Genomic DNA, 27,761 nt, shown 5'->3' with positions numbered 1-27,761 from the left:
GAGGAAGGGTGGAAGAAAGAGAGGAAGAACAAAAGAAAGAGAGGAGGAAAGAGAGAAAAAGAAAGAGAGAGAAAAAAGAGAAAGAAAAAGTGAGCAAGAAAGAGAGAAAGTGAGAAAAAGGGAAAGAGAGAAAGAGAGAAAAAGAACTTATAGTGGTTTCTTTTTTTTCCTTGCCTCAGAAATAATCTGCAATAGTCTTTTAAAAAAATAAACCAGCAGCTTCACTTCCCGGACCTCCTCGGCCGACACGCATCCCTGTGTGGATGCTGCTCCTCCTCAGCCCCTGCCGTGCAGTTCGGTGTCATCAGGGTCCCTCGACCACGCGACTCCCGTCTCGCAGCCGAACGGCGGGCGCGCCCCCGCTGCGACGCCATCGCCTTCGCGAGCAGGGCAGCGGCAGGCGCCAATGCCGCTGGGCTCCGCTCTGCCGACAGCCCTTCCCGAGCATCTCCCGTGGATGGGCGCGCACCCCGCCCCGCAGGTAAGCGGGTGACCCCCGCGGGGAAGGAAGGAGCCCGGGCGCTGGAAGCGGCTGCACAGGGAGGTGTTAAGAGTCACCGTCACTGGAAGTGTTTAAAAGGTGGATAGATGAGGTTCTCAGGGATACGGTTTAGTATTGGGAAGGAGAAGGACTTGGGGGTGCTGGTCCATAAGAAGCTCGACATGAGCCTGCAACGTGCGCTGGCAGCTCAGAAGGCCAAACGCCTCCTGGGCTGCGTCAGAAGAAGCGTGGCCAGCAGGGCGAGGGGAGTGATTCTGCCCCTCTATTGCTCTCTTGTGAGACCTCATCCGGAGTACCGTGTCCAGTTCTGGAATCCTCAACATAAAAAGGATATGGAGCTGTTGGAACGGGCCCAGAGGAGGGCTACAAAGACAATCAGACTGCTGAAGCACCTCTGCTATGAGGACAGGCTGAGAGAGTTGGGGTTGTTCAGCCTGGAGAAGGCTCCAAGGAGATCTTATAGTGACCTTCCAGTACCTGAAGGGGCTACAGGAAAGCTGGGGAGGGACTGTTTACAAAGGCTTGTGGGGATAGGACTGGGGGCAATGGGTATAAACTGGAGAGGGGCAGATTTAGACTAGACATGAGGAGGAATTTCTTCACCATGAGAGTGGTGAGGCACTGGAGCAGGTTGCCCAGAGAAGCTATGGCTGCCCCATCCCGGGTGGTGCTCAGGGCCAGGCTGGATGGAGCCTTAAGCACCCATATCCAGTGGGAGGTGTCCCTGCCTATGGCAGGGAGGTTGAAACTAGATGGGCTTTACCGTCCCCTCCCATCCGAACCATTCTATGATTAAACGCGGGAGGGCGCGGAGCCCCCGGCAGTAGTACAGGGCGAGGCAGCTGGACGCGGGCTGTGGGACACCCCCGCCCCCCCCCAGCCGCCATCTTCCTTGCGGACGGTTACCCACAACCAAGATGGCGCGCGGGCCGCGCAGTGGGCGGGCCCTTCCCCGCGCAGGGCGGAAGTGACGGAGCAGCGGCGGCGCCGCCCCCTCGCTCTCCATGGTGGTTTTTTTTTTTCCCTTTGGGCCCCGCGTCTCTTCCTCTGGCGAGACGGGAAATGGCCGCCTAGCCGCGATAAAGGTAGCGGGGCCGCCAGGAGTTCCGCCTGCCAGGTGAGGAAGGGGTGGAGGAGATGATGGTGAGGGGGCTGCACTGAGGCTTTGCGGGACGGCGGCAGCGGGGGAAGCACCTCGCGCCCCTCCTCCCCCCCCCCCCCGCTCCCCGCGCGCGGCCGTCTCTCCCGCCTCCTCCCCCCCGCGGTCGCGCGCTCCCCGCGCCGTCCCGCCCTTCCCCGCCGCGTGACCTGGGCGCGCCATTATCCGCCACCCCCGCCGCGACGGACACAGCCGCGCCCCCCCCTCCCCTCCATCCCGGGGCACGGGGTGGGCAGCCACCCCCGCTGGTGAGCCCCGTGCGTGCCCGGCCGCCGCCGCTCTCTGTGGTCGTCGGGCCTGCACGGCGCCGCTCCTCCCTGGGCCTGCGCGGCGCCCCGAGGAGCGAAGGTAGAGAGGGAAGGGGGGGGCGGGAGGCGGCTGCGGGGCTGCCTTGAGGGGATTCGTGGCTTATAGAAGCCCACGGGGGACGCGGAACGGGCAGCCTGCCCTGTTGGGCTTCCGCCCTGGGCAACCTGGGCGTGCAGCCTTTCCGCCTGCCCTGTGCTAGATGGGCCCTAGGGGATCGCTCTGTGCAGCGCTGGCTACAGGAACAGAATGTCTCTCCGTTTCCTTCGAGGGTGTGCCTGGGATGAGAGGATGCTTCCCGGTATTGGATCAGCCCTTGCGCTAGTTAGAGGAACTTCCCTTCGGGCATGACTGCGGTTTAAGTGCTTGTGCCTTAAATGTTCTGTTCCTGCTTGCCTCTCTGCGCCTTCCATGCCCTGGTTAGAAATGCCCGCAAAAGCCGGAGAGGGGTCGGAGTGGGGTCAGAGTGGGTTTTTTTGCTCCGTAGTGAAAAGGACTATTATATTCTCGGCGTTGTTCGTACTGTGGTATACGGCTTTTGCGGGTTCTTGTCATTTATTTCTTGTTTGCTTTGTAAACCACTCCTCCTTCTCTTTTCTCTCCTTTGATTTTCTTATGAAGATTAGATTCTTGTTTTGTTTGTCGTAGTGATCCTTTATTGAGTCAAGTCAGTACAATTTGTCACTTGTTTATCTCTGAGATCAAAGTTTTACCTTAACAGCAGCATTTAAGACTTACTGCAGAAAGACTCGAGGGCATACAAAACAAAGGAATCTTTGACACTGCAAGTAGTCACTGCTTGAGTAATGGTTGGGTTATTATAAATACATTAGAACATAGGTGTTCTTGGTGTGGGATCAAAGACCGTAGGGTTCCAGGAAGATGGTGGCTAGCTCCATTGTCTTTCTTCTCTGTCCTCCTCTTTCTCGCTCTGATAATCTCATTGCTTTAGATAAAAGTGAGGAAAACAAGAAGGAATAAGGCTCTGGCTCTGAGGTACACTCCAAGCATGCAGCTTCTTGCAGCGAGGAGTGTAGGATTTGCTTGCTCCCACTCGTCCTTCTTGATGTTGAGTGACAGGCTGGGCTGAAAGGCAGGAAGAGATTTAATGTGTTCCATATATCAGTACCTGGGGTGTGACTGCCTTTCCTCCGAGCACTGGTTCCATAGCTTTAGCAAGGCCGTAGTGGGCTGGGCTGCAAGGAGGAATCCCTCAGGTGAAGGGTGTGGCTGAGGCAATCTTTCTTGGGGAAGGGGGGTTTTTACCATGGGGAAGGGCCTGTTGCCATTGGGGATGCAGAGAACTTGGAGTGGCTGTAGTAATTCAGAAAGGGTCAGCAGGGAGCTGTTGTTTGGAGCTAGAGTGCAGGTATTTGGAGGGATTAGATTTGTGCTGGTTGTCAAGGAGAGATTGTGGTGTAGGGGTTTGAGGAATGCCAGAGAACCCTTGGGGTTACAGGTAGTGGAAATAGGTGAAGGAAACTACTGAAGAAACTAGGCCTTTGGGTTACAACTGTGTTCAGTTTATCTGTCTGAGAGTTTCTCCCAAATGTATTTTGAAAAAGTGCATTGCTGTCTCGTTCATTGTGCTGGCACTGGCCTCCCTGCAGCCTTGCGGTAAATGGGACCTGGGAGGTGATGTGACTGAGAAATCCTCTTGTCTTTTCGTCCAGAGTAGTTTTATTTCGGATCAGTTAACTGCTCTAGCTCACCAAGCTCCCATGTTAATATCAGTCTTGGAATAAATGAGAGAGGGAAGACAGCCTTTTCTGCGGCAACATGCTCATAGCTTATCGTAAAGAGGTGGTGGAAACCACTGTGTAAGGGCACATGAAAATACAGTGTTTGAAACATTAAGGAAAAAAAAACCAAGAACTGGTATCCAAAAGCATGCAGATTCCTTTTTTGTATTGACAAAAATTCTTAGAAATAGTTGCTTTGGTTTCTGTGTTTTTTAGTTAGTGGAGAAGCATGCTTTTGTTTGCCAGTAGTGTTACATAAAAGGACTGCTACTGATCATGTGATGGTTTTGGAGAGCTGATATTACTGTTACTAGGATGCTGAGTTTTGACTTAATTTGCAAATATTTTATATTGTTTTCTATAAATAAATGAATGAAATGGGGGAAAAAAGCTCTGTGTATGTTTTACTGTTACAGTTGACTTTTTGTGTGCTGTAATCCCTGTGTGGGTCTGTTTTGTCTTTGTAACCATGTGACTGTTATGAAGATAATATTATATAGCAAGAATATGAAACGGGGGAAAGCATGCTTCCTAGCTCTTGCCCAAACTATCTTGGAATGTATAAACAAGTTTCCTGTGTATTGTAGTATTTGTAAGATTCTACTCATCGATAATCTGAGTGGGAGGGGTTAGCACTCACTAATGAAATGCATTCTATTTTTGTTTGTGATGCACCACTGTTAAGTTTGTGGGCACTTAAAAAAAGAGGGGGTAAAGAATGGATAAGAAAGCATGACAGATGTACAAGCACTGACAAATGCCTTGCACTACTGTCTCAATAAGACTGGCTCTTTAATTGGGTGTATGTATTATGAGAGAGAGTATAAGAAATTCTTTGGGATTTCTTGGGGTTTATCCTATCGCCTTTTGTTTTGTCCTGATTGTATAATACTCATTTCTTCTGAAGCCTGAATCTCTGAATGAAAGTGCATTTTGGTAACAGCTTATGAATTACTTTAACAAGATTTTGACTTAAATCTTGCTGACAGCTTTTAAGTAGTGTTTAAGCAAGAGAAACATAGGGTACTAAATAACTGAAGGATAGGCAAAATAAGGAAAGTAAGACGAAGCAGTGTTTTGCTATTGTAAGTGGGGATAATTGTTCTAAAATGTCTTCAAAAATGTCCAGGTGTTGTAGAATTTGTAACATGTCTTAAATCTTTTTAAATCTGCAGCCAGTATACTCTAAGAAGACTTTAACATCTGTGGTGTACTAAAGACTCTTAAAAAAATGTTTAAAAGGATTTGGAAACTGTTTTCTTTGTCCTTCATTTCTCTTTTGAACATAGCAAATTCTAAAACTGACGTTTACTTCCTAATTATTGTGGTGGGATAAGCCTGATGGTCATACTTGCTCACTAAGGCTGATTTAAGGTACACAAAGATTCTGCTGTTATGTTGTTAAGAAACATTTCTTGACTCTCCCTTTGGTCTGAATGTAACTCAGTATCTGACAGATAGCAGACTGTGCATTTTATTAAAAAAAGTAAATTTTTTTTTTTTTCAGGGATTGGTTGTTTGAGGGTAGGCTTTTCTTGTTCGGGTGCCTGTGTGGGTTGTATGGTGTTGAGTATTTATTTATTTATAATAGCTGCTTGCAAGTAAGTGTTGAAAAGCTCAGCTTCTGAGTTTGTTCTTGCTAGTGGCTTTTGTCAAGGTAGTTTTAGGAAAACAGTGCTGCCAAAAGAAGCAGTCCTGTCTGGCTGCTGTCACGAATTATATCAGAAAAATAATTTGTATTCAAACTAATCCAGGTGGTCCATACATTTTCTGATGTAATTCACTCCATGGCTGAAAAATTACTTGTGCTGGGTAAGGGTGAAGATCATTGGGAATGCGAGGAAACAAAGGGTAGGAGAGATGGCAGTAGAGATGGGATTGTTTCTTTAAACTAGAGGTCTTGGCTTATTCTGGTTTAAAGTACTGTGGAGCTACAGCAGCTTCCTTTGTGATATATAGATTTTCTAACACAGGAATGAAATCGTTGAGATTTAAGCATCTCTTTTCCCATGTTTAGGGCAGAAAGCCAGAGAAAAAGAAGCTTGAGTTGCATAAAGCATGTGAATTACAGCCTGCTGTTTAAGGCCTAGGCCATGTTCCTAGCTCCTAGTTACAGTTCTCTCTTAAAAATGCTTGGTGTTCGTGATGATGTTTTGTGTCACATTCTTAATTTGCACCTTTGGCAGACTCTTGGTCTCTTCTGAAACTTATTCAGAGCTTCATGCAGTAAAGAGGCAACTGGTCTGTGTTTGGTCATTGATGTTGTTGTGTAACGTATGATGCTTAGTACCTCTTTTTTGTTGCCTGCCTCAATTCCTGCCCTCCCTTGACATGGTGTAACCAGTACGGACTGACAATGAGCACGATAGTCTACAGGAAGAGGCTGTGGGTGTTTTTGATACTGTGAAACAATATTATGTAGTTGTGATGCTTTCTGAGGAATGTGTACTCTTCCTACTGAAGTGTGAAGCATGTAAAAGTTTACTGTTACAAAGGAGCTGTTTTCCTGCATGCTGTCTATCTGCTGCTGTCTTCTGAATTTGCTTCAGTAGAAATAAATAAAATTTTAGATTCCTGCATATTGTGAGAATATTTACATGGACAAACTTCTAAAAGATCTATGTAGTCTTTTCACTTCTGTTCCCAAGTCTGAGTGTTTTTTTGGAAGAAGGGGCTTTGTGTCAAGTTTTTACCTGTTAAAATTAATAGAAACAAGAGCTCCCAGTAGTTGAGGTTTTTTTTAAGAGAATAGCAAATATATTTTAGCTGCCAGGGTTGGACATGTGTCCAATGGCTGCTAGCCACATCTGTTTATTTATTGATTTATTTATTATTTCTCACCTTTGCTGGGAAAGATTCCTAAAACTGTGCAGAACTGACTGCCAGAGTTTGATCTATAGTAACTTAAGATCCTGTCTTCTGCCTAGAGGTTTTAAAGGTAAAGTAACAGTCTTGTTCTGTATGCCTAGGATCTAAAGACTTGTGTAAATCAGGAGTATGGATTTCAGCTCGCACAGATTTAAGAGTCAGAAGTAGAGATGATTTAAGTATTGATTAAAAATATCAAACTGAACTTCAAGCTTTTAGCCGAAGTTTGTATTGGTACTTCTGTATTAGACTTCTGAATGCCTTAATTAACTTTTGCTAGCTAACACCATCTCGCCTTTTGTCTAGACAAGATCTGAAATGGTCCGATACACTACTGTGCTCCTTCAGAGACTCATGCTTGCTGATGATGAGAAGTAAAAACTTAATCTTATCAAAGCATATAATTTGTAGAAATTGGAAATATCTTGGTCACTACTAGTGAATGGTAAGTGGACTTTTGAAAGCAGTGTTTATGAACACAAGTGCTGCAATACTTTAAGATGAAGAAAGCATTGAAAACATCTGTGAACAAGTGTGAGAGTGTTATTTAGGAGCTGTGGATGTTCTATGGCTTTGGCTTTAATGAATAAGTTGTTGAGATGCAGAATTTCTGGGGGATCCTCCTGTCTCCATTGAATTGGGACAAATCTATGAGTTGCTTGAGTACAATTGGAAAGTTTGCTTAGTATTGAGTCAGACTATAAATGTATCGTAGTATTAAGACTCTGAGGTAATAAAAGCTGAGGCCAGTGAAAAATTTGTAGTCTTAAGACTGCTTCATTATTAAAATTGTACTTTGTTACTGTATACCTGTAAAAGAGCTTGTTTTTGAAGATGATGTTGGTTATTTAGGTAAACTCATATATGTATGCATTTTAAACAAGAAGGTATAACAGAGTAATTGCAGAGAAACATAAAGCTTTCACTTTTTGTCTTAAGTCCTCATTCCAAATATTTTTTTTTTAAAGATAGCTCCAGTTAAGTGCGAAGCTGTATATTAAGAGTTCTAACTGGTCTTAAGTTTGTCACTGTCCTTTTTGCCCTCTCCTCCTGGCTACATGCTTTTCCTTCCCCCTTTATCCAGCTCTGGCACTTGTTTGGCCCTTCTTCATTAAGTCAATTTGATAACCTAATCATGTGAAAGTGATTTCTGGTTATCAAGACCCTGCTCACTGAAGGACCCGAAGGGTTTCAAGGCTGTTGTAAAGGTGAGGATAATGTGTTATACAACTCTGTGAGCAAGGTTGAAGGAGGGAGTGATCATGGATGGATGAGGAGTTGGGTTTACTGCTTGTCAGTGGCTTGCCTTTGAGCTGCTCCAGTCCGAACACATAGCTTCATTGAGTCAAAGAATAAACTTGCCATTTCTTGTGTGTTGTCTTTTCATGGTATACAGATTGTTTGAACCCATTTAACCAAACGATATTACCTGCCCTTTAGTAAAAGATCATGTATTTAACAGTCCCTTTTTCTGTTCTATAGGGATCAGTATTGCTGAAAGCACAAATAGAGAGTTTTGAAATAATTGCTTCATTGGCACCAACTAACAGTTTGAGGTAAGATTAACTTAATTCATTTAAAATGAGAATTGATTTTGTTTTCCTAAAATTTATGCATGCAATAAGAAGCTAGAAAACTCTGAACTTAGCACTAGTCTTGTAAAGGTCAGCTGTAATACAGAGATTTGTACTTGTACATAGAGTGCAAGTGTGTAACTGTTATCGTTGAGTACAGGGAAAATAAACTTCATTTCTTTTCCTTTAAAGCTAAGATTGGGTTGTATTGTAAACTTATGCATCTCAACTTTGGTCCAAAAATTACCTGTAGTAGCAAAAAAAAAAAAACCAGAGGTGGTTTTTTTCCCTATCACTCTTGGGAAATTGGCATAGTTCATGTCTTACAACAGTTTAAAAACCTCTGAATTTATGTTGCCTGTGAGTGGATGAGCATGAGAGATTATATGCCATTTTCTGTGAGTTAATTGAACGCAGTGGATTAGAAACCATCTTCTGAGTATGGGATATGTGAAATTGCTTTTTAATGGAAGGAACAAATAAAAAACAGCATTCAGCATGTTATTCTTCTCCAAGGTAAATATTTTTTTTTTTGTAGTTAAATGGAAAGCTAGTTTAGATTTTTTTTTTTTTCCCCTGGGTTAGTTTTAGTAACGTTATGTGTCTTTGGGGCCGTGCAAACTCTGTGCTTCTGTGGTAGGGAGAGTTATGGGCAGGAACAGGGGATAAGTATGGGGAGAAGTAGGTCTGTATTTTTTATTTTGTGTTTGCTTAGTGTGTCTAAAATCTCTTGTTAATCTCAAATTAAGCTCTAGTGGTGTTTATTTGTCTTTACATAATTGCAGTATCACCCAGGTAGCAAGAAGGATTATGTGACATACCTTGTTACTGAAAGTGCTTTTTGTATTGAGCTTGTATTTTCAATGCAGTAGTTTTGGGCTTTCCTGGTAGTTTGCAATATAAAAGCTAAATAACTGTTTCTCATTTTTGTTCTATTTCTTATTAACTGATAATTATAGATATTGAGCATACAAAGGTATGAAAATGTGTAGTTAGTTGTTCGCAATTTGCATTCAGGTTTTCTAATGTGACATTTTTAAAAGCTGGGTGATTTCAAAAGAAAATGATGGGTTGAAAGTTTTAATTTGGGGATTTTTAGCCAACGATTTCAGAAGAAAAGATGTGTATTTTTTTTAGGTTTGCACTAATTAATCCCAAATATTATGATCATACATGAGGAGAAATGGTAGTTTATTACGAGTTTTATTTTCTTTCAGAACTCGTAGCTTTATAGTTTATAGTAGTTTGCATAGCTTAATTTGAGCTGAAAAATGTTGAATTCTATTGTTAAGCCATATTCTTTGACTGGTTGTTAATATCTTTTAAGTTAGCCTTACATTTTATGTGTAGTTGAAAAAGTAAAGTTAACTTTAGAAGATGCAAGGTGGAAAATTGGATCAGAGTGATTAGCTTTAGTACATGTGGTTAAGAGAAATAATACCCCTGGCTCAAATCGGCAGCTGCTGGACAGAATACTTCAAGGGCTTCTTCTCTACTTATGTAAAAGGGTACATTGTACAGGACTGTAAAGTCCTTCCAGGAAAGGATAGGTGCATTGGAAATGCAAAGAAACTATAAACCATTCAAATAGCAAGAATTTTGTTTAAAATATATTAAAATGTGTAATTGTACAGACTTAGATTATTTCTTGCCCTAATTTGCAGAAATGTATTTTTCTGTTGCTTCTTCTTGCCTTCTACAAGGTGACTTTGCAATTGAATCTGGATAACCTTTTACTGTTAATACTCGGTCTTTTCAGACAAACTGTGTGCATAGTAGCTATGCTAAAATATTTAAAATGTAGTTGAGCTTTTTGTTTACTAATGCATGTCTTCAAAGTTCTTCTGTTTAGGAAATGTTATACCTCTTCCTAATATTCTCACTTTAGCATATAAAAATTGTGTTCATTTATGATTTACGTGGACTCTAAATTAGTCGCTTCCCTTTTTTTTTTCCGTTCTCTTGCTGCTTTTCCTTTTGGAAAGAAGATCTACTGGGAAAAATGGGTCGATCTAACTCTAGATCGCATTCTTCAAGATCAAAATCCAGATCCCAGTCCAGCTCTAGGTCAAGGTCCAGGTCACATTCTAGGAAAAAGAGATACAGGTAAATTGGGTCTTACTGCATGAAAAGTTGGTATAGCATATTAGGTTTTGTCTGGAAATTATTTGTCACTTGCATAATCCTGTGTCAAAAGTGAATCTGGGATCTTACTTCATTTGGGGCAGTGGGTAAATTCTGCTTTGAACGTAACTTAGGTTACTTTGTTTTATACTTGCCTTTTTTTTTTTTCCTCTTTTCTTATATCTTGAGATAATTTCAGAACGCTAATGTTTCTTTGTGGTTTGTGGCTTGTTTGATTTTTTTTTTTTTTTTTTTTTTTTTTTTTTTTTCCCTTCCCACTCCCCTATCCCCCTTGGCCTTCACATGATGTTTTCCTTGTCCAGTCTCTTTCACTGTGATTTGTTCTGTATTTTTCGTGCAGCTTTTCAGATCTGGAGTAACTTAAGGCTTCAGCAGATAAGCTTTGCTCTACCCTGTCTTCTCGGTTGCCTCCAGCCTTTTCCTCCTCTTTCTTACTAGTGGACCTTACCATCTTCCCATAAAAGAAGTGGCTGAATTGAATGTTTACTGCCTCTTCAGCTGTCCACAGGCTGCCATATTAAACTGGGGTCATGTAACTTCACGTTCCAGGCTGTGAACCGTGGTGGCTAAGGATCTGATTGCCATGCTCCAGAGTGGTGATAAACTCTAATAAAATGGCAGGGCAAGCCACTAAGCCACTGGTAATGTCTCAATCATGTGATGCTGAAGTCTAAGTTTCACAGTCTTTAGCAATATAGATGTGTTCATTATAGTTCTTCAAGGCAGAAATAATAAATACAGATAGATTGTAGAATTTACGTAGGCTGTTAGTCTTCTTCCTTTGCTTTTCTGACTGCATTTGAGAAATCTAGCATTTAGTGCCAAGGCACTAATTTATTTTTTTTAATTGTAAAATGTTAATGTTCACTTTTTAATTTTAGTTCTAGGTCTCGGTCAAGGACGTATTCACGATCTCGCAGCCGGGATCGTATTTATTCTAGAGATTATCGCAGAGATTACAGAAATAATAGAGGAATGAGACGTCCCTATGGTTACAGAGGAAGAGGTAGAGGGTATTATCAAGGAGGAGGTGGTAGATACCATCGTGGAGGTTATAGGCCTGTCTGGAACCGAAGACACTCCCGAAGTCCTAGGCGTGGTCGTTCACGTTCCAGAAGCCCAAAACGAAGGTCTGTGTCTTCCCAGAGGTCCCGGAGCAGATCTCGTCGATCTTACAGATCTTCCAGATCCCCGAGGTCCTCTTCATCTCGTTCTTCATCCCCATACAGCAAATCACCTGTCTCTTCCAAAAGACATGCGTCTCTGGAAAAGCAGGCAAAGAAAACTGAAGGGGCTCCTTTGCAAGATAGCCCTTTGAAAAATAAATCACAAGATGAACAGAAAGATACATTTGAACATGACCCATCAGAGTCTCTTGACGATTTTAACAAATCATCAGCAGCTTCTGGCGACATTTGGCCTGGCCTTTCAGCGTATGATAACAGTCCAAGGTCACCTCATAGTCCTTCTATTGCCACCCCACCTAGTCAGAGTTCATCTTGCTCTGATGCCCCTTTGCTTAGCACAGCCCACTCAGCAAAGGACACACCTCAACATTCCCATTCCATTCAGCATAGTCCTGAGAGGTCTGGCTCTGGTTCTGTTGGAAATGGTTCTAGCCGTTACAGTCCTTCTCAGAATAGTCCATTGCATCACATCCCTTTGAGGAGAAGCCCTGCAAAGACAATCCCATCACAGAGCGCTCCCCGTGAGGAGGCTCGAGTGCGGTCATTTTATCCTGAGGGTGGTGAACAGGAAACTGCAAAAGGTGGAAAGTTTATGAAAAGGTAAGAGTTAATGTTACCTCTTAAAATGCTGTCTGTTGTAGTGTTGACAAAATCATTACTGTGTCTTGGAAAATGCAATACAGAATACTGTGGAATAATATTACTAATTTTAGCCTGTTTGGAATTGAGTTTGAAATGTATGACTCTTCCTTCTAAGGTGCCTCAAGGTCTTGCCTGTTGACTAGCAGAGGATAGGGATGTGTATAATTGAGGAGCAGTTGGTTTGTGTTTTTCCTTTACAGTGTATTTTGTTATACGCCATTTACTTAAAAATCTTAATTGGAATAGTGTGTTAGACTTATTGTTTGATAGTGAATTCTGTTCAAGTACTATGAAGTTTTAATGCTTCATGTAGTTTGAAATGCAAATCTTCCAGAAGTCTTAAAGTGTAGAAATTGTACAATGATTAATTTTGTGGTAGAGTATGACAACTTTGGTCCCTTGACTTGCATTACTTATACATTCAACTGTAAATATAATTATTTTCCAATTAACATAAAATTCATAAATTTGCTCTAAAATTTTTGACATAATTTTTAAAAGTTGTAAAAATCTTAAGTGATATTAGACTGTTCCTTTCTAATGTGACTTCAGTGGTTTCATTTTAAAATGAATTATAGAGCAAAGCTGTGACTATGCTATACAGGTTTGATTGTAGGCTTTTGTCCAGCCAATGATTTATTATGTAAAAATATACTGCTTAGAAGGTCAAAAATATTACTTCCTCTGGGGTAGATACATAGGAGTTGGTGAACATATTAGGACTTCTGTGAAAATAGTATATAGATAAGGCAGTGTCTGAAATAATTAATTGATGTGTTTCTGTGTTTAGGAGAGCTGCCTTCTAAAGGTTCCCTGCTTGTACACAATATAGTGAATGCATTAAGCCTGTGTCAGGTCTTGGAGTTCTCTTAGAAATGTATAGAATCTTGAAAATGGTTCACTTATTTTATGGTACTCCTTTAACTTTTTCACTAAAAGAAGTACAAAAATGACTTGCGGTCTGAATTGCCAAATTTCATGTGAATCTGTTGGGAAAAATGTCTGGTGTAAGAGAATGTGAAACTGGGTACTGATTAAAAAAAAACCCAAAACATTAGCATCCTTATAAACTCCAGGAGAGAATTTGTAGGTCTTCTACAGAAAGGCATATTTTTCGGATGCCTCCAGTAGTACATTAGTACGGGTATTTAATGGGTACGGTATTAATGGTGTGCGAAGCATTGCATGCTGAAGTTCAGTTGCTCAGAGGAATGTATTTTCTTCTTCTTGGTGTGGGATTGACAGAAAAAGAGGAATGCAAGTGAACTAGAATGAATGCAATCCAGAGTTACGAGTCTCTTCTTTGCTATCCACAGGTACACAGATGAAGAGTCTAGAGTATACCTGCTTGATAGGGGTAATACCAGGGAGAAGGAGGCCCAGAAGGAGAGAGGATCAGAAAAAGGGAGGACAGAGGGAGAAAGGGAATGGGAGGAACAGGAAACTTTAGATTTTTTCGTTGATAAAGAGACTGGGAAAGAAAAGTTTAATGACTCTGAAGGGGAGGACACAGAGGAGACAGAGGATTACAGACAGTTCAGAAAGTCTGTCCTGGCAGATCAGGGTAAAAATTTTCCTACTGCATCTCACCGGAATGCTGAGGAGGAAGGAACCAAATACAAATCTAAAATATCAAACAAGGGCAGTAGAGAGAGCGATGGATTTAGAGATGAGAAAAGTTATAAGCCTAAAGAGACTGGCTATGTAGTGGAAAGGCCTAGTGCCACAAAAGATAAGCACAAGGAAGAAGACAAAAGTTCTGAGAGACTAATGATGAAGAAAGAAAGTCAGTCACCTGAGCAGGTAAAGTCTGAAAAGCTCAAAGAACTCTTTGATTACAGTCCCCCTCTACACAAGAATCTGGATGCGAGAGAAAAATCCACCTTCAGAGAGGAGAGCCCACTTAGGATCAAAATGATAGCCAGTGACTCCCATCGTCCTGAAGTTAAACTCAAAATGGCACCGGTACCTCTTGATGATTCCAATAGGTAAATTATTCCACTCTACAGTGTGGTTCTTGACCGTCTGCAGTGTCATTCATCCTTATTTAAACTAGTGGTTTCTATTTGTGTGTCTTTTTTTGTTGTTGATGCATTTTAGACCTGCTTCCTTGACTAAAGACAGGCTGCTTGCTAGCACACTTGTCCATTCTGTCAAGAAGGAGCAAGAATTCCGATCCATCTTTGACCACATTAAGTTGCCACAGGCCAGCAAAAGCACGTCAGAGTCATTTATTCAGCACATTGTGTCCTTGGTTCATCATGTCAAAGGTACGTATTCAGTTTATTATACCGAATACACATCTGACAACTTCGTTTAAGCCTGTTTGCTGTCTCTAGTACAGGAAGATTTTGGCCCTGTTTTAATGTTGGTTTAGTCAAACTTTTCCTTTTGAGGTAACATAAAAATAATTAGAACAGGAATAACCACAGAATCTAATAGCAAAATCCCCAAGCAATATGGAGCATAATAGCACTTACGCTATATTTCTGGATGAATTTTTGAGCCTAAGTAGCATATAAAGTTTGAATTTTTGCAGTGGACTTTTAACATACTACTTTAGTCAGTCTTTCCTTACAATGTTTTGTTTTAATGGCTCTAACATATAATTTTATATTAAGCAGTGCAGTGTCAATTGAGAGATGTCTTTACACTGTAAATACAGTGGCATTCCTTTTGGAACACCCAGGAGTTCTTATCCAGGATGCTATTAGAAGGTTGGGATTTTTTTTGCTCTCAAAATAATAAGATTTAGGAAAAATCGTGCTCAAAGTGATACTAAATACACTGTGATATTTTTGTTTGACAGTATTTTAGTGGTGGAGCCAGGAATTTCACTTACAAGAACTTGGTGGTGGCTAAATAAACCTCCATTAAATTAATTATACACTAATTATTTTCTGATTGAGCAGCAGTGGCTGCAACTTACTATAAACACTCAAAAAACTCCAACCAACAACCCACCAAAACCTAGACCCAAACCATGAAAGTAGATGCATTTAATTTAGGTCACACACTCATCCTGTCAGAGTTTTCTGATGGAAAAATAGGTAACTCCTTAAAATCGATTGTGGATATATGGAGAGTTCTTTAAATGCTTTTTTTCTTAGGATTTTATTTTGTTACTGGGCTGTTTTCTTCTGTTTGATGTACTGAGATGATGTGGAAGACTTTTCTGGTGAAAATAATTCTGTATCATCATACAAAGGGGAGTGTGGAAATAGTTGTGACCAGTTTTTTAGTGTATCTTTAAGCATTGGGTTTTTTTTAAGATGCTTTAGCTTTAATTGCAGAGAGTTGCGTGCTAGAAGTATGTGCTAATAAGATTCTCGTAAATCTCATTTTGTTGGCAAAATTCATATTACTAAGGCCAAATATTTTCCTGCATTTTTTAATTACTTAAGAAAGTAATAGTCAACAATAATGTTAACTATATAGGATAATGTATTAGATTTAAAAAAAAATTCTTATTGAGACACCTGTTTAGAGTGTAAAGATCATTGTTGTGAAAGTATCTTGTCTTATTGCTGTCTGAAGAGATTTAAGGCTCTGTCCATTGAGAGCCTCTGTAAGTTTTTGTTTATATAGTACATGTATAGGCTGCAAGTGAAATAATATTTGTGAAACTCTGACATGTTGATCACAGAATAGACTGCTTTTTTTGTAAACTTTTGTATGTTAAACAAATACCTGGTAAATGTAGCAGCTGAACAGCCTGTCTGGCCAAGTTATTAGAATATATGCATTTATGGTTCGTTTTGAAAGCAGAACCTGTCTTTAAGTTTTACTGTGATCTGTGATCAGATTTTAGTTACTTTTTTGACAAATTGAAGTTGTGTTCATTATTGGTGTGATGCGACCAGTCTGAACAGCTCTTTATTAATGTAGAGCTGAAAATGCCCAGTGATGTTTTCTTTTTCATTGTAACTAGGTCCTGGAATGTGTTTTGAAATGGCAAAATCCATGTTACAAAAGTAAAATAGCTGTTGAAAGATACAGATGCCAAACAGGCAAAGTTGAACCTTCTGTCTTCCTGGCAAAAATGGCATAAAAACAGAGTTGCTAGCTCAAATTCCTGTGTTTGATGGAATTATGATTGAGGCACTACCCTTGTAGTGGCCGTTTCAAGTTTTAATGGTTGGTTATGAGACAAATACTGGATGCCGGGCGGTAAGTTGATACAGATGTATGTTGACCTGTTAAGCAGATAGCTTGCTTCATATGTAACATTTCATAGCTCATGACTTTATGTATTTCTATATTACATTTAAACACATTTGTTGAGCTGGTTTAAAAACTGAGTTTTGCTGTTGCTAATTTAACTGTTTCTGAAGGAAAGAAATTTTATCAGAGAAGTTGTCAAGTATGCCAAGATGCCAGATGCTTAAATGATTTTATTTACATGTAGGTGTGTTAATTGTCTTGGGTTGTTTATCATCACAGCTTCAAATCAAGAAATTGTATTCCTGTAAGAAATTACTTGTTAGGTCATTCGTGTAGTTACTGAAGCATACATTACTTAAGTGCTTTCACTGAATTAACCTTACTTTTAAGTTAAGATGAGTAGTAAAATGTACTTATTGCAAGTATTCATGACTCAAAGTAACTCCATTTTCTCTATGGGCAAAGTAACTGTTACAAAATTGCTTCTTTCTTTTTTGTTAGAGGAAAATGTCTTTGAAAATGAGGAAGTCTGATCAGTAAATGATGCTTTAATTAGATGTAATACAGTTGTGGCATAGTCAGGCTTGCAGTGGTGCTGTGCACTACTTTGTTTTGGTTACTGAATATGTAAAAATAGGGAAAACACCACATTTGCCTGTCCTCATAGATTTATTGAAAATACTGTGGGTTTGCCTGCTATTTGCCTTTCTGTCAGGAGTAAAATACCTCTCAGTTGAATTAAGCTAATGAAACAGTGTTTTTCTATTGTAACCAACAGAGCAATACTTCAAGTCAGCTGGAATGACCCTAAATGAGAGGTTCACTGCATATCAAAAAGCTACTGAAGAACACTGCACCCGGCAAAAGAGCCCAGAAATACATAGGTATATGTTAACTGTATATGTAGATGCTTTGTGTTTCAAATAATATTTGCTAATATTTCTTCGGAGAACCCAAAATACTTTCTCTAATCTGTATGGAGTAATTTGTTAATTTCTGTGTAAATACAAAAAAAACCAACTTCAAAACCCTGTTTTGTGAAAGAGAACTCATCTGAGCCAAGTTTGGCTTCACCTGTGGTTTTGTAGCAGATATCTTCTGTACTTCTGTATCTCATTTGGGATATATTTACTTTTCTCACATGCAGTGCTCAAATATTGAGGGGCATATGTCTTGAAGATGAAAAGAAGCCCTGTACATGCATCTTTGTTCTCCAGTGTGAAATGTTCCATCTCATACTACTTTAGGTTTTGTGTGTGTTAATTTACAGCAATTTTTTGAAAATTCTGAGAGCCTGAAAGGTAAGAAGGTAGTCACACAGATTTTTTTTTTTTTGATCGTGTGCTATACTTTAACGATGCAGTGTACTATATTTGTGTTGCATGTGAGTATTTATTATCTCCTTATTCAGTATCCAGCCTGATAGGCTTTCTTAACTGTTAAATATATTTGACTTTACAGAAAACTGTTATAATAATGTTGATTTCTTGGGAGGATGGGTTTTCAACTGGCTATGTACAATTGTTTGAAGTAACTCATTGAACATTTCTTACGTCTTCAAAGTGGTACTTAAAATGCAAAAAATCAAACCACCTATTTTCCGTATTTGTTTTTAGCATACGTCACACAGTACAGAACCAAGGTTTTTAATTTTTAGTCTGCTTCTGTATTCCGATGGTGGGGCTTTGTATGCAAATGTTTCTTCTACTGCAAAATACCTTGCTTCTCAGTTTCCTGTTAAAAAGAAATGTCTGAGGCTATTGACAGTAACATACACGCATGGCAAGATCCTGCTTTTATTTTGCATTTAGGAGGATTGACATTTCTCCGAGTACCCTGAGGAAGCATACCCGTTTAGCAGGTGAAGAGAGAGCCTTTAAAGAAGACAGTCAAAAAGTAGGTTCCGAGTAAATGTCTTTATTTCTAAACTTAATTTTGTTTCCCTTTAACTGTGAACTTCAACTCTGTGTATAAAAACACAAAAATAACTTGTGGTATTGTAGTTGGAGTGTTTGCATCTATAACTTTTTTTTTCCCCTTTGAGTACACCATGTTAATAAGAAGCCAGTTAATGTAGCATGATTTTTTTCTGTGTGATAATGTGGCATATATAAGGTCAATTTTTCTCCCATCCTTCCTTTCTTCTTGGATGCTTCTTGACCAAATTTGTCACTAAGCTTCCCAAGTACAAAGAAAAGGGTGTGGGGGGGAAGGTACTGAAGTGGTCAGTGAGTAGTATGGTCAAATTGCAAAGGTGTTTGTGCTTTGTTAAAAACAACTCATCAGAAGAAATGAGGACTTATACATCCTCCCAAACCACGTATTAGGATCTGTCTGCATAAAAAATAGATATCCCATTGGCTTGATGGGAATGCTTGTTTGAAACTGAAATTCTTAGCTGTTCTTTTTTTTCATATCTAGCCATTGCATTGTAAAGGGTATTGACTTAAAATGAATTCCTGTGCTGAAGAGTTTGTTGAAGAATAGGTAAACTGTCTCGCAACTTGCCTTTTCATTCAGATTGTCTTCTAGATGTTTTATTTCAAAATTTTGTTCCAAATATATATATATTTGTTTACAGGGAGATAAAAAATTAAGGTGTGATTCTGCTGATCTTCGGCATGACATTGACCGACGTAGAAAAGAGCGAAGTAAAGAGCGAGGAGACTCAAAGGGTTCCAGGGAATCCAGTGGGTCAAGAAAGCGGGAGAAAACGCCAAAAGATTACAAGGATTACAAATCTTACAAAGATGACAGGTAAATATTTGAATTCCTGATATAGGTTTCTAGCTTCTAATGAGCCTTTTATAATTGTAAGCTTAATTGCTTTCAGTTTTCACTGTGTAATGGAACATTTAAATTTAAACAATTAAAATTATTTGTTTTACAGCAAATATATATTATCTGTCTTTTACACGGCTTATGGTGGATGAGGACAAAAACTTTGGAATAGCAAGCTAACACTGAAAAAAAATGACAAATTAATCTGTCCTATTATCCAGGCTACATCAGGAGGTTGGACTTCAATGCAGTACATTTCTATAAACAGTTTGTGTAAGAACTTTGGTTCGTTATGCTTGATTCCGCACTTTTTCAACTCATAACACCGAGAGTATGAGAATCTTACTGATAACTTAGGTTTTAACATGGGTGAGAAGGGGATTTTTTTATTTTTGTCTAAAGACAGTGGGCTGTTAAGGAAAAAATGTTAGCATATCTTAGTGCATACTGTTTAGCAGTGGTAAGAGTTACTTCAGATAGAACCTTCTTTAGAATAGAATATTAAAATCTTGTAGATTGGGTCAAAATAGTACCACTACGGGGTTACTAAAAGTCTTGCTATAGGAATTGGTTTTCCCTGCTTTGTACTGGATATACAATGAATTTTTTTCTTATCCTTTCTGTTTACTTTGACTTTGGTATCCACGTTATTTTCCACTGGCTGATTCTGTACAGCCATCTATGTAGGGAAGCCCACGCTGTAATTTTCCAACAGTATGTAAACTGAACTACGTAAAGTCACTGTAAAACTTTGCTTTGAGGGTTTTCTTTCCTTCAAATTCTGTTTTTCTGCCTCACATGAAAGGCAGATCTGAAAAGTAACATAATCTCTTCATGGCATCAAAACATAGAAAAGCTGCATTTGCAGTTTGCATGCTGCTGCTTTCCAACTTGCTAGCAGTAGTATACATTTAGTGCATTTAAATGTGTAAGAGAAGGCTGGAAAGTGGAACTGTACTTCATCTTAGCATCTGAAATACGTAAAATGTATGTGACTTTATAACCAGAAGGGGGATAGTTTTACATGAAATACAATAAGACCCCTTTTAGTATAGTATGTTACAGACTATCTAGTACTTTTGAAGTAGCACAGAGTGTATCTTCTTATTTTTCAGTAAACAGAAAAGAGATCAAGACCGTGCTCGGTCCTCCCCATCTTCCTCCCCATCTTCTTCCTCATCCAGTTCTCGAGAAGAAAAGGATTGCAAGAAGGAAAGAGATGAAGAGTTCAAAACCCACCATGAACAGAAGGAATACTCTAGTTTTGCAGGAGTCAACAGGCCAAGAGGCACATTTGTAAGTTGCTCTCTTCCCCCACATTATGAATACTTCACTAATGGTGAAAAAAACAAGGAAGTGTTGCAGTGATTAGGATTAGGCTAGACTTCTTTTGCGGCAGTGTTTCTTGAATTATTTTGTGATGTAAAGGAAAAGCTTGGTTTTTTTTCCCAGCACTGCTCCATAGCAGTTAATTGGTTTGCAAATATGCATTAGCATACCATTAGAGACCCTAGCGTACAGGTGGGAAAAATTGTTTATTCCTTGTGATTTTGTAATTATGTTGTTTCCTGACTGGATCTGAAAATCTGCCTTTTTGTAAAGATTAATCACATGATCTGTTACCTGTTAACTCCCTGCAACTTCTGTTTTTCCCTGACATTTTCAGTTTAATTTTGCCCTTCTTTGTGCATGATACCTGTAAGTTGTGAAATAGAGAATGACAGATAATTAAAAATATACATAAACCTTAAAACAGCGGTATTGAGGAGAGGAGGTGGTATACTTGTTATTTTTAGTGTTTCTTTGGCATGGGCTAACCACAGTGAGCATGAAAGCTCATTAATTTAGCTCTGGAATGTGTTTTAGCATTGTGATTTGGAAAGTGACACATCGACCACTATAGTTTTCAGAAAAATCATTTAAAATTAAATTCCATGTTAATATAATTACTGGTATTTAATTGGGAAGTGTAGAAGCATTAGGAAAGACTAGGAATCAATAAGGGAGGCCTTGAAAAGATAAGGAAAACTTAAAAAAACCCAAACCAAACAAAAAAACCCCAACAACTCAAAAACCAACAAAAATGCTCCCACCCTCCCTGGAAACCAACAAACAATAAACTCAAATCAACCCCAAAGGACCATAACAAAAAAATCCAAACCAGAACAAGACACACAAAAAAATCAAGTTCCGTGTTTAGGCAGGGAGAGATGTCCAATATACTTATAGAATGGGCAGGAGTAATTTCATACTTGTGCAATAATTCCTTCATGTAGCCCGTGTTTAAGGCTGAAAAAAGCTAAAGGGTATTTTTTCGTATAAATTTACATTGAATTGTTTGTAATAGAGCAAAAGAAGCTTTAAACTACACACGAGGGTGTCTGAAACACATGGGGTGTGTAAACACTTCAGTTTTGAATCTTCCATCTGAAAAATTGTAGCTACTTAGAAGAAAATTTAAAGTTCAAAATTTCTAGCACTAAAAAGGCATAATTTCCTTCTTTCTTGCTATTTTTTTTTATAATTATACTAAGGAACAGAAATGTGACCTAAGTGTATAAACCCTTGGATGGTGTAGGCATCAAAGATGAAAATATCAGCACAATTTTTAGCTATATAAGCTAGTGGCACTGAGTGAAAGGAGTTTAAAACCCTCTCTCGTCTCGAAGAGAATCAGTTAAAGAAAACTCGTAATTGGTGAAAGCCTTAAAGGTTGCTTAAACTAGATTGTATCTGTTGTGAAAGATGCTGCTTCACGTGAAATTTAAGTAGATGTGAATTGAAAATTTAATAGCCTTCTACTAATTTAACTGCTAGTGACTGTCAGTTGTGACTATGCAGTTAATGTTCTCCAATGGTGTACGTGGTCACACACGGGTTTATTGAACAAACTCTGTCTGAACAGGAGACTCTAAAGAGGCCAACCTGTTGACTCAGATCTTTTCAGGGACCCAGCTTGGATAGTATTAAAACATAGAGACTGGTTAGTGTAGGAACGTCTTTAATTCAGGCCAATAATGGCTGCATTCCGATAAATACTACTTTGCCTTGTGGGTAAATAAAATGTGTTGGTTGTAAATCCTCCCTAAAGCAGGGAGCCTTGATACACTGGCAGAGCATAGCTTGCTGGATAGGGGAAACTAATGTAAGCTAAGCCGTCAAGTTAATTTTAAATTAGCAGTGATTTTTCTCTAATGCTCGCTGATAGAAGATGTTTAATTCTAGGCTTCTTGTTCACGATGCTTACACATCATGAATAGTTTTGAAGTAGGAACACAAATAAGAATAAGTAGCAGTCTCTTAATGACAGTGTCGTTAGGTATCCAGCTCCTACAGAATTCTGTGTGTAACAATTTGGTTTAGAAAGAGAACTTCTTTTATAGAGAATGTGGTCTGTCCACTTTGTGATGGTTTTCGCAGTAAATAAGCCCATAAAGACAATACTATAATGGTTTTCACCTGCCATATTTCTTTGCCTGAAAGGTGGCCCGAGGGTGAGGGGTAGAATGTTAATACAGTGTTGAGGAAAGCTGTAGATATTTTTCTTAAACAGAATCTGATAATGAGACCTAATACTAGGAAATGCTGATCTTGCGTTTCTAAAAATCCTGTCATAATTTTGTCTCAACATCCTTTTTTTCCCCCACTGAGATACTGCTTTTTGTATCCTAATTTTGTAAAGGTTTCAAAGCTATTTGAAATAAAACGTGTAGTATTTCCTCTCCTGTACAGTGTTTTTCAGGTGATGGTCTGTTGCTTTCCAAGTGATTTTCCAAGCAATTACTTTTTTTCTCAATTGCCTATAGTGTATTGGATAGGGCTTATGAATCTTTTGAAGATTTGTTTTTCAGTCAGTTTTGTTTTCAGAGTAGTTTTTTTAGAATTGTCGAGTATCAGTTCTGCATTAGAAGTGTTGGTGCTTTGTGGAACTAAGTATGCATAATACTCCTTTTCAAGTTAGTTAATTATATCTTTTTATTTTGGTCCACGTTTGTGGAACATACTTATTTTCCAGTCATGCTTTTGGAGATTTACTCTGGAGACTCAGTTCTGAGTTTTTAATTAGGCTGTTTATGGAAGTTGTGTTCATAATTAGTGCTGGTTTTAGCAGTCTGTCTTCCCAACCTAACCTCCTCCTCTTGAATGGAGGATATAAACACTTGTTTAATATTTTGTACAAGCTAAAAAACTGTATGCTGAAGGAACTGTATATATTACTACTTAGTGTATTCTGAGTTCAGCATTTTCCTTATTACTGAGACATTTTAGCCTATTGCTTTAAAATCCTGTTAATTAATTATAAAGAATATTTAAGACACTTAAATATTCTTCACTTCAAGCATTCAAGAATATTTTTCACTTAAAGCATTGCTGCTTTTTACAGTACATATTGTTGATTTTTCTGAGTAGAGAATTTAATTTGAAATTTAATTTGGCCTGAAGTATATTTCTGAACCTCAGTGGAAAATGTTTGAGCAACCCAAAGTGGATGTACTTATTTGAGAACTGCAATGCTTGTGTGTATTCTAGAATCACTTTCTCATAACTGATTTGACTGACTCCATAAATGACCTTCTTTTTCTCCAAATGACAGTTTTGTCCCTCTTTCAGTCTAGTTTTTCTGTTTGTTTTTGTCTGTGAACAGCTTCAGAAGCGTCTTCTGACCTTTTGTTGCAACACACTAGTTTACCAGCAGTCAAAGGAAATTTTTTGTGGTTGTGGGTGAATATATGCCAAGAACTCAAGTGTGTTTCAATTAAATTTAATAGAATCATTATTTCAAAGTGAATGCTTGAATATGTTATTTAAGGTAATATGTGAATTTGAAAATGGTTTTACACTTGCAGATTCTGTAATTAAGCACAGAAAGAGCATTTTCAGTAACAGAGAACTTGAACTCTTTGTGGTTTTATGTAAATAGATTAAATGACGTTTTGGTTAATCAGTTTCGAATTAGGGGCAGAGGAAGAGCCAGAGGAGTCTTTGCTGGAACAAATACTGGTCCCAGCAACTCAAATACTACTTTTCAGAAGAGGCCGAAGGAAGAGGAATGGGATCCTGAATATACCCCAAAAAGCAAGAAATACTTCTTGGTGGGTGTGGAGAACTCGATATCTTATGCATGCTTTTGTTTTCTCAAACTTTCTACAAGTGTAGAAGTAGCATGCATGTGCAGACAGGGACTTTAGTTATGTAATCATGAGAGTATCAGGGTTGTTTTTGTGTGTGGTTCTGCTGCTTCTGTGTTTTTCTGTAGCAGGCTGGCAATAACTGAAGCCTGAGACAGAATTGATCTCCAGAACTTTGATCAGTGAGCAGGGAAGAAGGCAGAGTCAGACTAAAATTATTAAAAACAAATTTTAAACCAGAAATAATTGTGCTGTGTTTTTCTGGATTTATGTCTGTATATCATTCAAGCTTTGTCTTAGATTTGTCTGGAAGACTGCAAAAATTGAAGATTGGGAAAAGCTGTGACAGTATTTGTGGATGTATGTAGGCTGACTGTTACAGCAGTCCTTCTGTTCCTCATTGAGTAGTGAGATAGTCATAAGAAAATCACCTTAGTCTTGATGCCTCTTTCTCATCTGGATTATGAAAGGAGGACAGTTGATGTAACTCCCCAGTGAATAGCCTCTGTTCAGGTTGATTTCTTAAACAATGCAAGCTTTGAGGGATACTGTTTCACCACTGAAAAATTTTAAGTGGTGGAGATTAGACCTTCTCCTCTATCATAGTTTGTCACAAGCATGTTAACAGGTAATCCAAGAAATAATACGAATAACAATTTGGATGTTTGTTTGAGGAGTTCTCCTCCATCTCCCCACACATGTAAACTTTTCTGATCTGTAAACATAGCAAGAGATGTGTTAATATATTCATTAAGAAATTCTGTGATAGCTAGAGCAAGTATTTGTAGCTATTAAACTTTATTCTCATCTCTAAAAATGTTTTCTAATTTAAAAGAATCCACCCTTTAATTTTTCTTATAATATATAATTATTATTTAACTGCTTTATACAGCTGTGGTATGTGTTTAATAGTTCTGATTTCTTTCCAAATCACAAGTCAAAACAGATGTTGAAGCAAGTGTACCTCACTCTTCTAAATACAAAGTGATTTTATATTAAATAATTGTCTTTAGTGTACATGCAGTTCATGGAGCGATTGTCAAAAGACTTGTCAAACTATGAAGGCTATATTTGGTAGCAAGATAGCAAACTTTAAGCACCAGAGCAACTCAGCTGTTGTTAATGTCAAATTTAAACAGTTTAGACTTCATTTGCTCTACATTGTGCAGGTGGAAACTGTCTGAAAAATGTCTTCAGTTACCTCTACTTAAAAAGCATAAAGGACTCTATCTTTGCATTAAAGTAAAAATAATTTTAAAAAATCCTAGCATATTCTTAGAGCATTTTCCTTTAAAATCATATTTTCTTTTTCTCAAAACTAGTGGGTAATTCTTTCTTCTGACGGAAGATAAGTGACAGAATTGATTCATTACTCAGAAACATTTGAGTAGGCATACAGCTAATAAAATTGTTTTAAGACATCTTATTGTTCTAGTTACAGGATGGTGAATTGTAAGGATATTCTTCATTATGCATTTTATAGATTATGATCTGCACTGTTAAAGTCTCTTAAATGTTTTTCTATGTAAATTTGATACAGAGTACTAACGTTTAAGGGGTACATTTAAGAGGTGTTCTAACCTTATTCTTTGTCTGGTATTATTGTAGCATGATGACAGAGATGATGGTGTGGATTACTGGGCCAAAAGAGGGAGAGGTCGTGGTACTTTCCAGCGTGGCAGAGGGCGTTTTAACTTCAAGAAGTCGGGTAGCAGTCCAAAGTGGACGCATGACAAATATCAAGGGGATGGGATTGTGGAAGATGAAGAAGAAACAATTGAGAACAATGAAGAAAAGGACAGACGCAAAGAGGAAAAGGTAAAAAGTTTACTGAATTGCAGATAAGACAGTTTATCTTGCAGTATCTCAAGAAACTGGGGGAGGAGGGGGATCGCTTAGAAAGGTTTTGGAGTTTGGTTGTTAACAGTTTACAACAAGACTTCTCTTTCTTTCCACAGGAATAACCCTGGAAGAAGGTTGTAGCTGAAAGAGCAGCTCTTGCACCACCCACTCAACATTTTTAATATGTTTTTTTGTTGTCAAATGAATGTAAGCATTTTACTTAAAATTTTACTGTTGGAAAGTAGTTTAGAGGGATTGTTTTTGTTTTAAGCCTTTAGAAAAAAATCTTGATATAGTAAACTATGTTAATGATCGTACAGGTAGAAAGTAAAATATTTGTAACAACTTTTAAGAAATTTTACTGTTTGTTATATGCAGTGTAATTCTGCTTTGTCCAAATATATGGTCAAGTACAAATCTAAAAGTTTTGATTCTCCCCTATGTCTGTGTTTTATTCTGAAGTAAACTTACAGCTCTGCACACCTGAAATGTTGGAGCAGCATCTTTTATAAACTTATTACTATTTCTGTGTTGTCTTTTTATAAGAAGTGTATTTAAGGCTAGTTATCCAGTCGTAGTGTAAGTACAAGCAGTTGTGCAAAATGCTGATTGTATGTTAGTTTATGAGAATCACACTTACATAGTGATAAACCTGGATTTTTATTCCACCCTGCTAGAGTGTGCAGCGAGAACTTTATCTTTGAGAGTGAAATTGTCACTCTTCTTTAGTAGCCTAAGAAATACATATGTATATGAATACTAAAGTGAGTTTTAAGTGTATTATTTCTCTTCTGGAATGTGAGTTTTAGAAACCTATTTCCAAGTCATTGCTTGCTGCTAGAAACTTTTTAGCAGATCTGAAAACTTGAGTTCCCTCCCCTATCTCTGTAGTTGGTTGTAGGTAGTTCTGCACTACCTTAGTTCCTGTAGCTTGTCTAGAACAGATCATTCCTTTGTTATGCATACCTGATGATTTGCTTTGTCATTAAAAGATGTTTTCCTTGTCAAGGGTTACTTAGTAAAATTTTTAGGGTTCTGGAAAGGTAGGCTTTAAACTAACCACAAGAGAAGAGAAGTGTGCTGTCCATAAAGTATGAAGTATAGGTGGAATTTTCTGGGCTATCATTAGCAATCATAGTTTGATTTTTCTGTGGATTCAACGGAATGCTTAAAGAAATCAGTGGCAGTATCAATCTAGCTTCTCCATTATCAGTTTTGTTCTAGTTTGTTAAAATTGCCTGTTTAATTTCTTTATGTGGACTTGTATTTCCAGGTGTGTAAGCTGGCAAGAGTAAGTCTTTAAATCTTATATCCCATTTACAGCCTTCAGTGGAATTGAGGGGGGGTAATGAACCAAATAACACAAAAATCCCTGAAAAAGTAAATCCAGATATGTTTAAGTACTGAATCGGCAAAGATACTTCAGATGTACTGAACATTTTCTATAAAGTGTGAATTCTATTACAGTACCCTGCAAGTACCTTTCTTTAGTATTCCATTCTATGGAATGTGTAAATTTGAACTTGTAACTCAATAGTAAAAGTTAGCAAAATTAGTTTTCTTTCTTGGACACTATTTAAAAATAATTGTGCTTACGGTATTTTTGTAGCCAAACTGCTACACTTGTTTGAGCTTTTTAAACAAAAACAGCAAACCCACAAACTTGGTTTAGTGGTAAGTACTCTTTTAACCCTACAGAATGTTAAGGATGAACAGTAAC

The 27,761-nt window shown here is 38.6% G+C and overlaps 1 protein-coding gene across 17 annotated transcripts; it reads left to right on the top strand.

Moving 5' to 3' along the window:
• Positions 1-306: 306 nt before the first annotated feature.
• On the top strand, positions 307-26,717 carry BCLAF1 (BCL2 associated transcription factor 1). Of its 17 annotated transcripts, none has more exons than XM_054061117.1 (14): positions 307-481; positions 6,884-7,022; positions 8,060-8,133; positions 10,140-10,257; positions 11,178-12,083; positions 13,442-14,113; positions 14,226-14,395; positions 17,068-17,173; positions 18,101-18,185; positions 18,871-19,046; positions 20,186-20,366; positions 24,017-24,163; positions 25,808-26,017; positions 26,158-26,717. In XM_054061117.1, exons 4-14 carry the CDS (start codon positions 10,154-10,156, stop codon positions 26,161-26,163), a joined length of 2,763 nt encoding a protein of 920 aa, XP_053917092.1. In that variant the 5' UTR covers positions 307-481; positions 6,884-7,022; positions 8,060-8,133; positions 10,140-10,153; the 3' UTR covers positions 26,164-26,717. The 17 variants fall into 17 exon arrangements, 15 of the variants coding, with proteins under 15 accessions (XP_053917092.1, XP_053917096.1, XP_053917101.1 ...); XM_054061129.1 differs by lacking the exon at positions 307-481 and adding an exon at positions 1,488-1,619 and having other exon boundaries at positions 13,967-14,113; XM_054061115.1 differs by lacking the exon at positions 307-481 and adding an exon at positions 1,488-1,619.
• Positions 26,718-27,761: the final 1,044 nt, after the last annotated feature.

The sequence above is a fragment of the Cuculus canorus genome, chromosome 3 (genome assembly GCF_017976375.1).
Source record: "Cuculus canorus isolate bCucCan1 chromosome 3, bCucCan1.pri, whole genome shotgun sequence".
Lineage (NCBI taxonomy): Eukaryota > Metazoa > Chordata > Aves > Cuculiformes > Cuculidae > Cuculus > Cuculus canorus.
The sequence above is the reverse complement of the archived record's forward strand: the minus strand, read 5'-3'. Positions and strand labels throughout refer to the sequence as shown.

Excerpts from the sequence above, each read along its gene's own strand:
- BCLAF1 (XM_054061121.1), top strand. The coding sequence starts at position 10,154 with ATGGGTCGATCTAACTCTAGATCGCATTCTTCAAGATCAAAATCCAGA. Across the intron at positions 14,114-14,225 it reads CCTCTTGATGATTCCAATAG|ACCTGCTTCCTTGACTAAAG; the intron begins GTAAATTATTCC and ends GATGCATTTTAG. Across the intron at positions 14,396-17,067 it reads CTTGGTTCATCATGTCAAAG|AGCAATACTTCAAGTCAGCT; the intron begins GTACGTATTCAG and ends TGTAACCAACAG.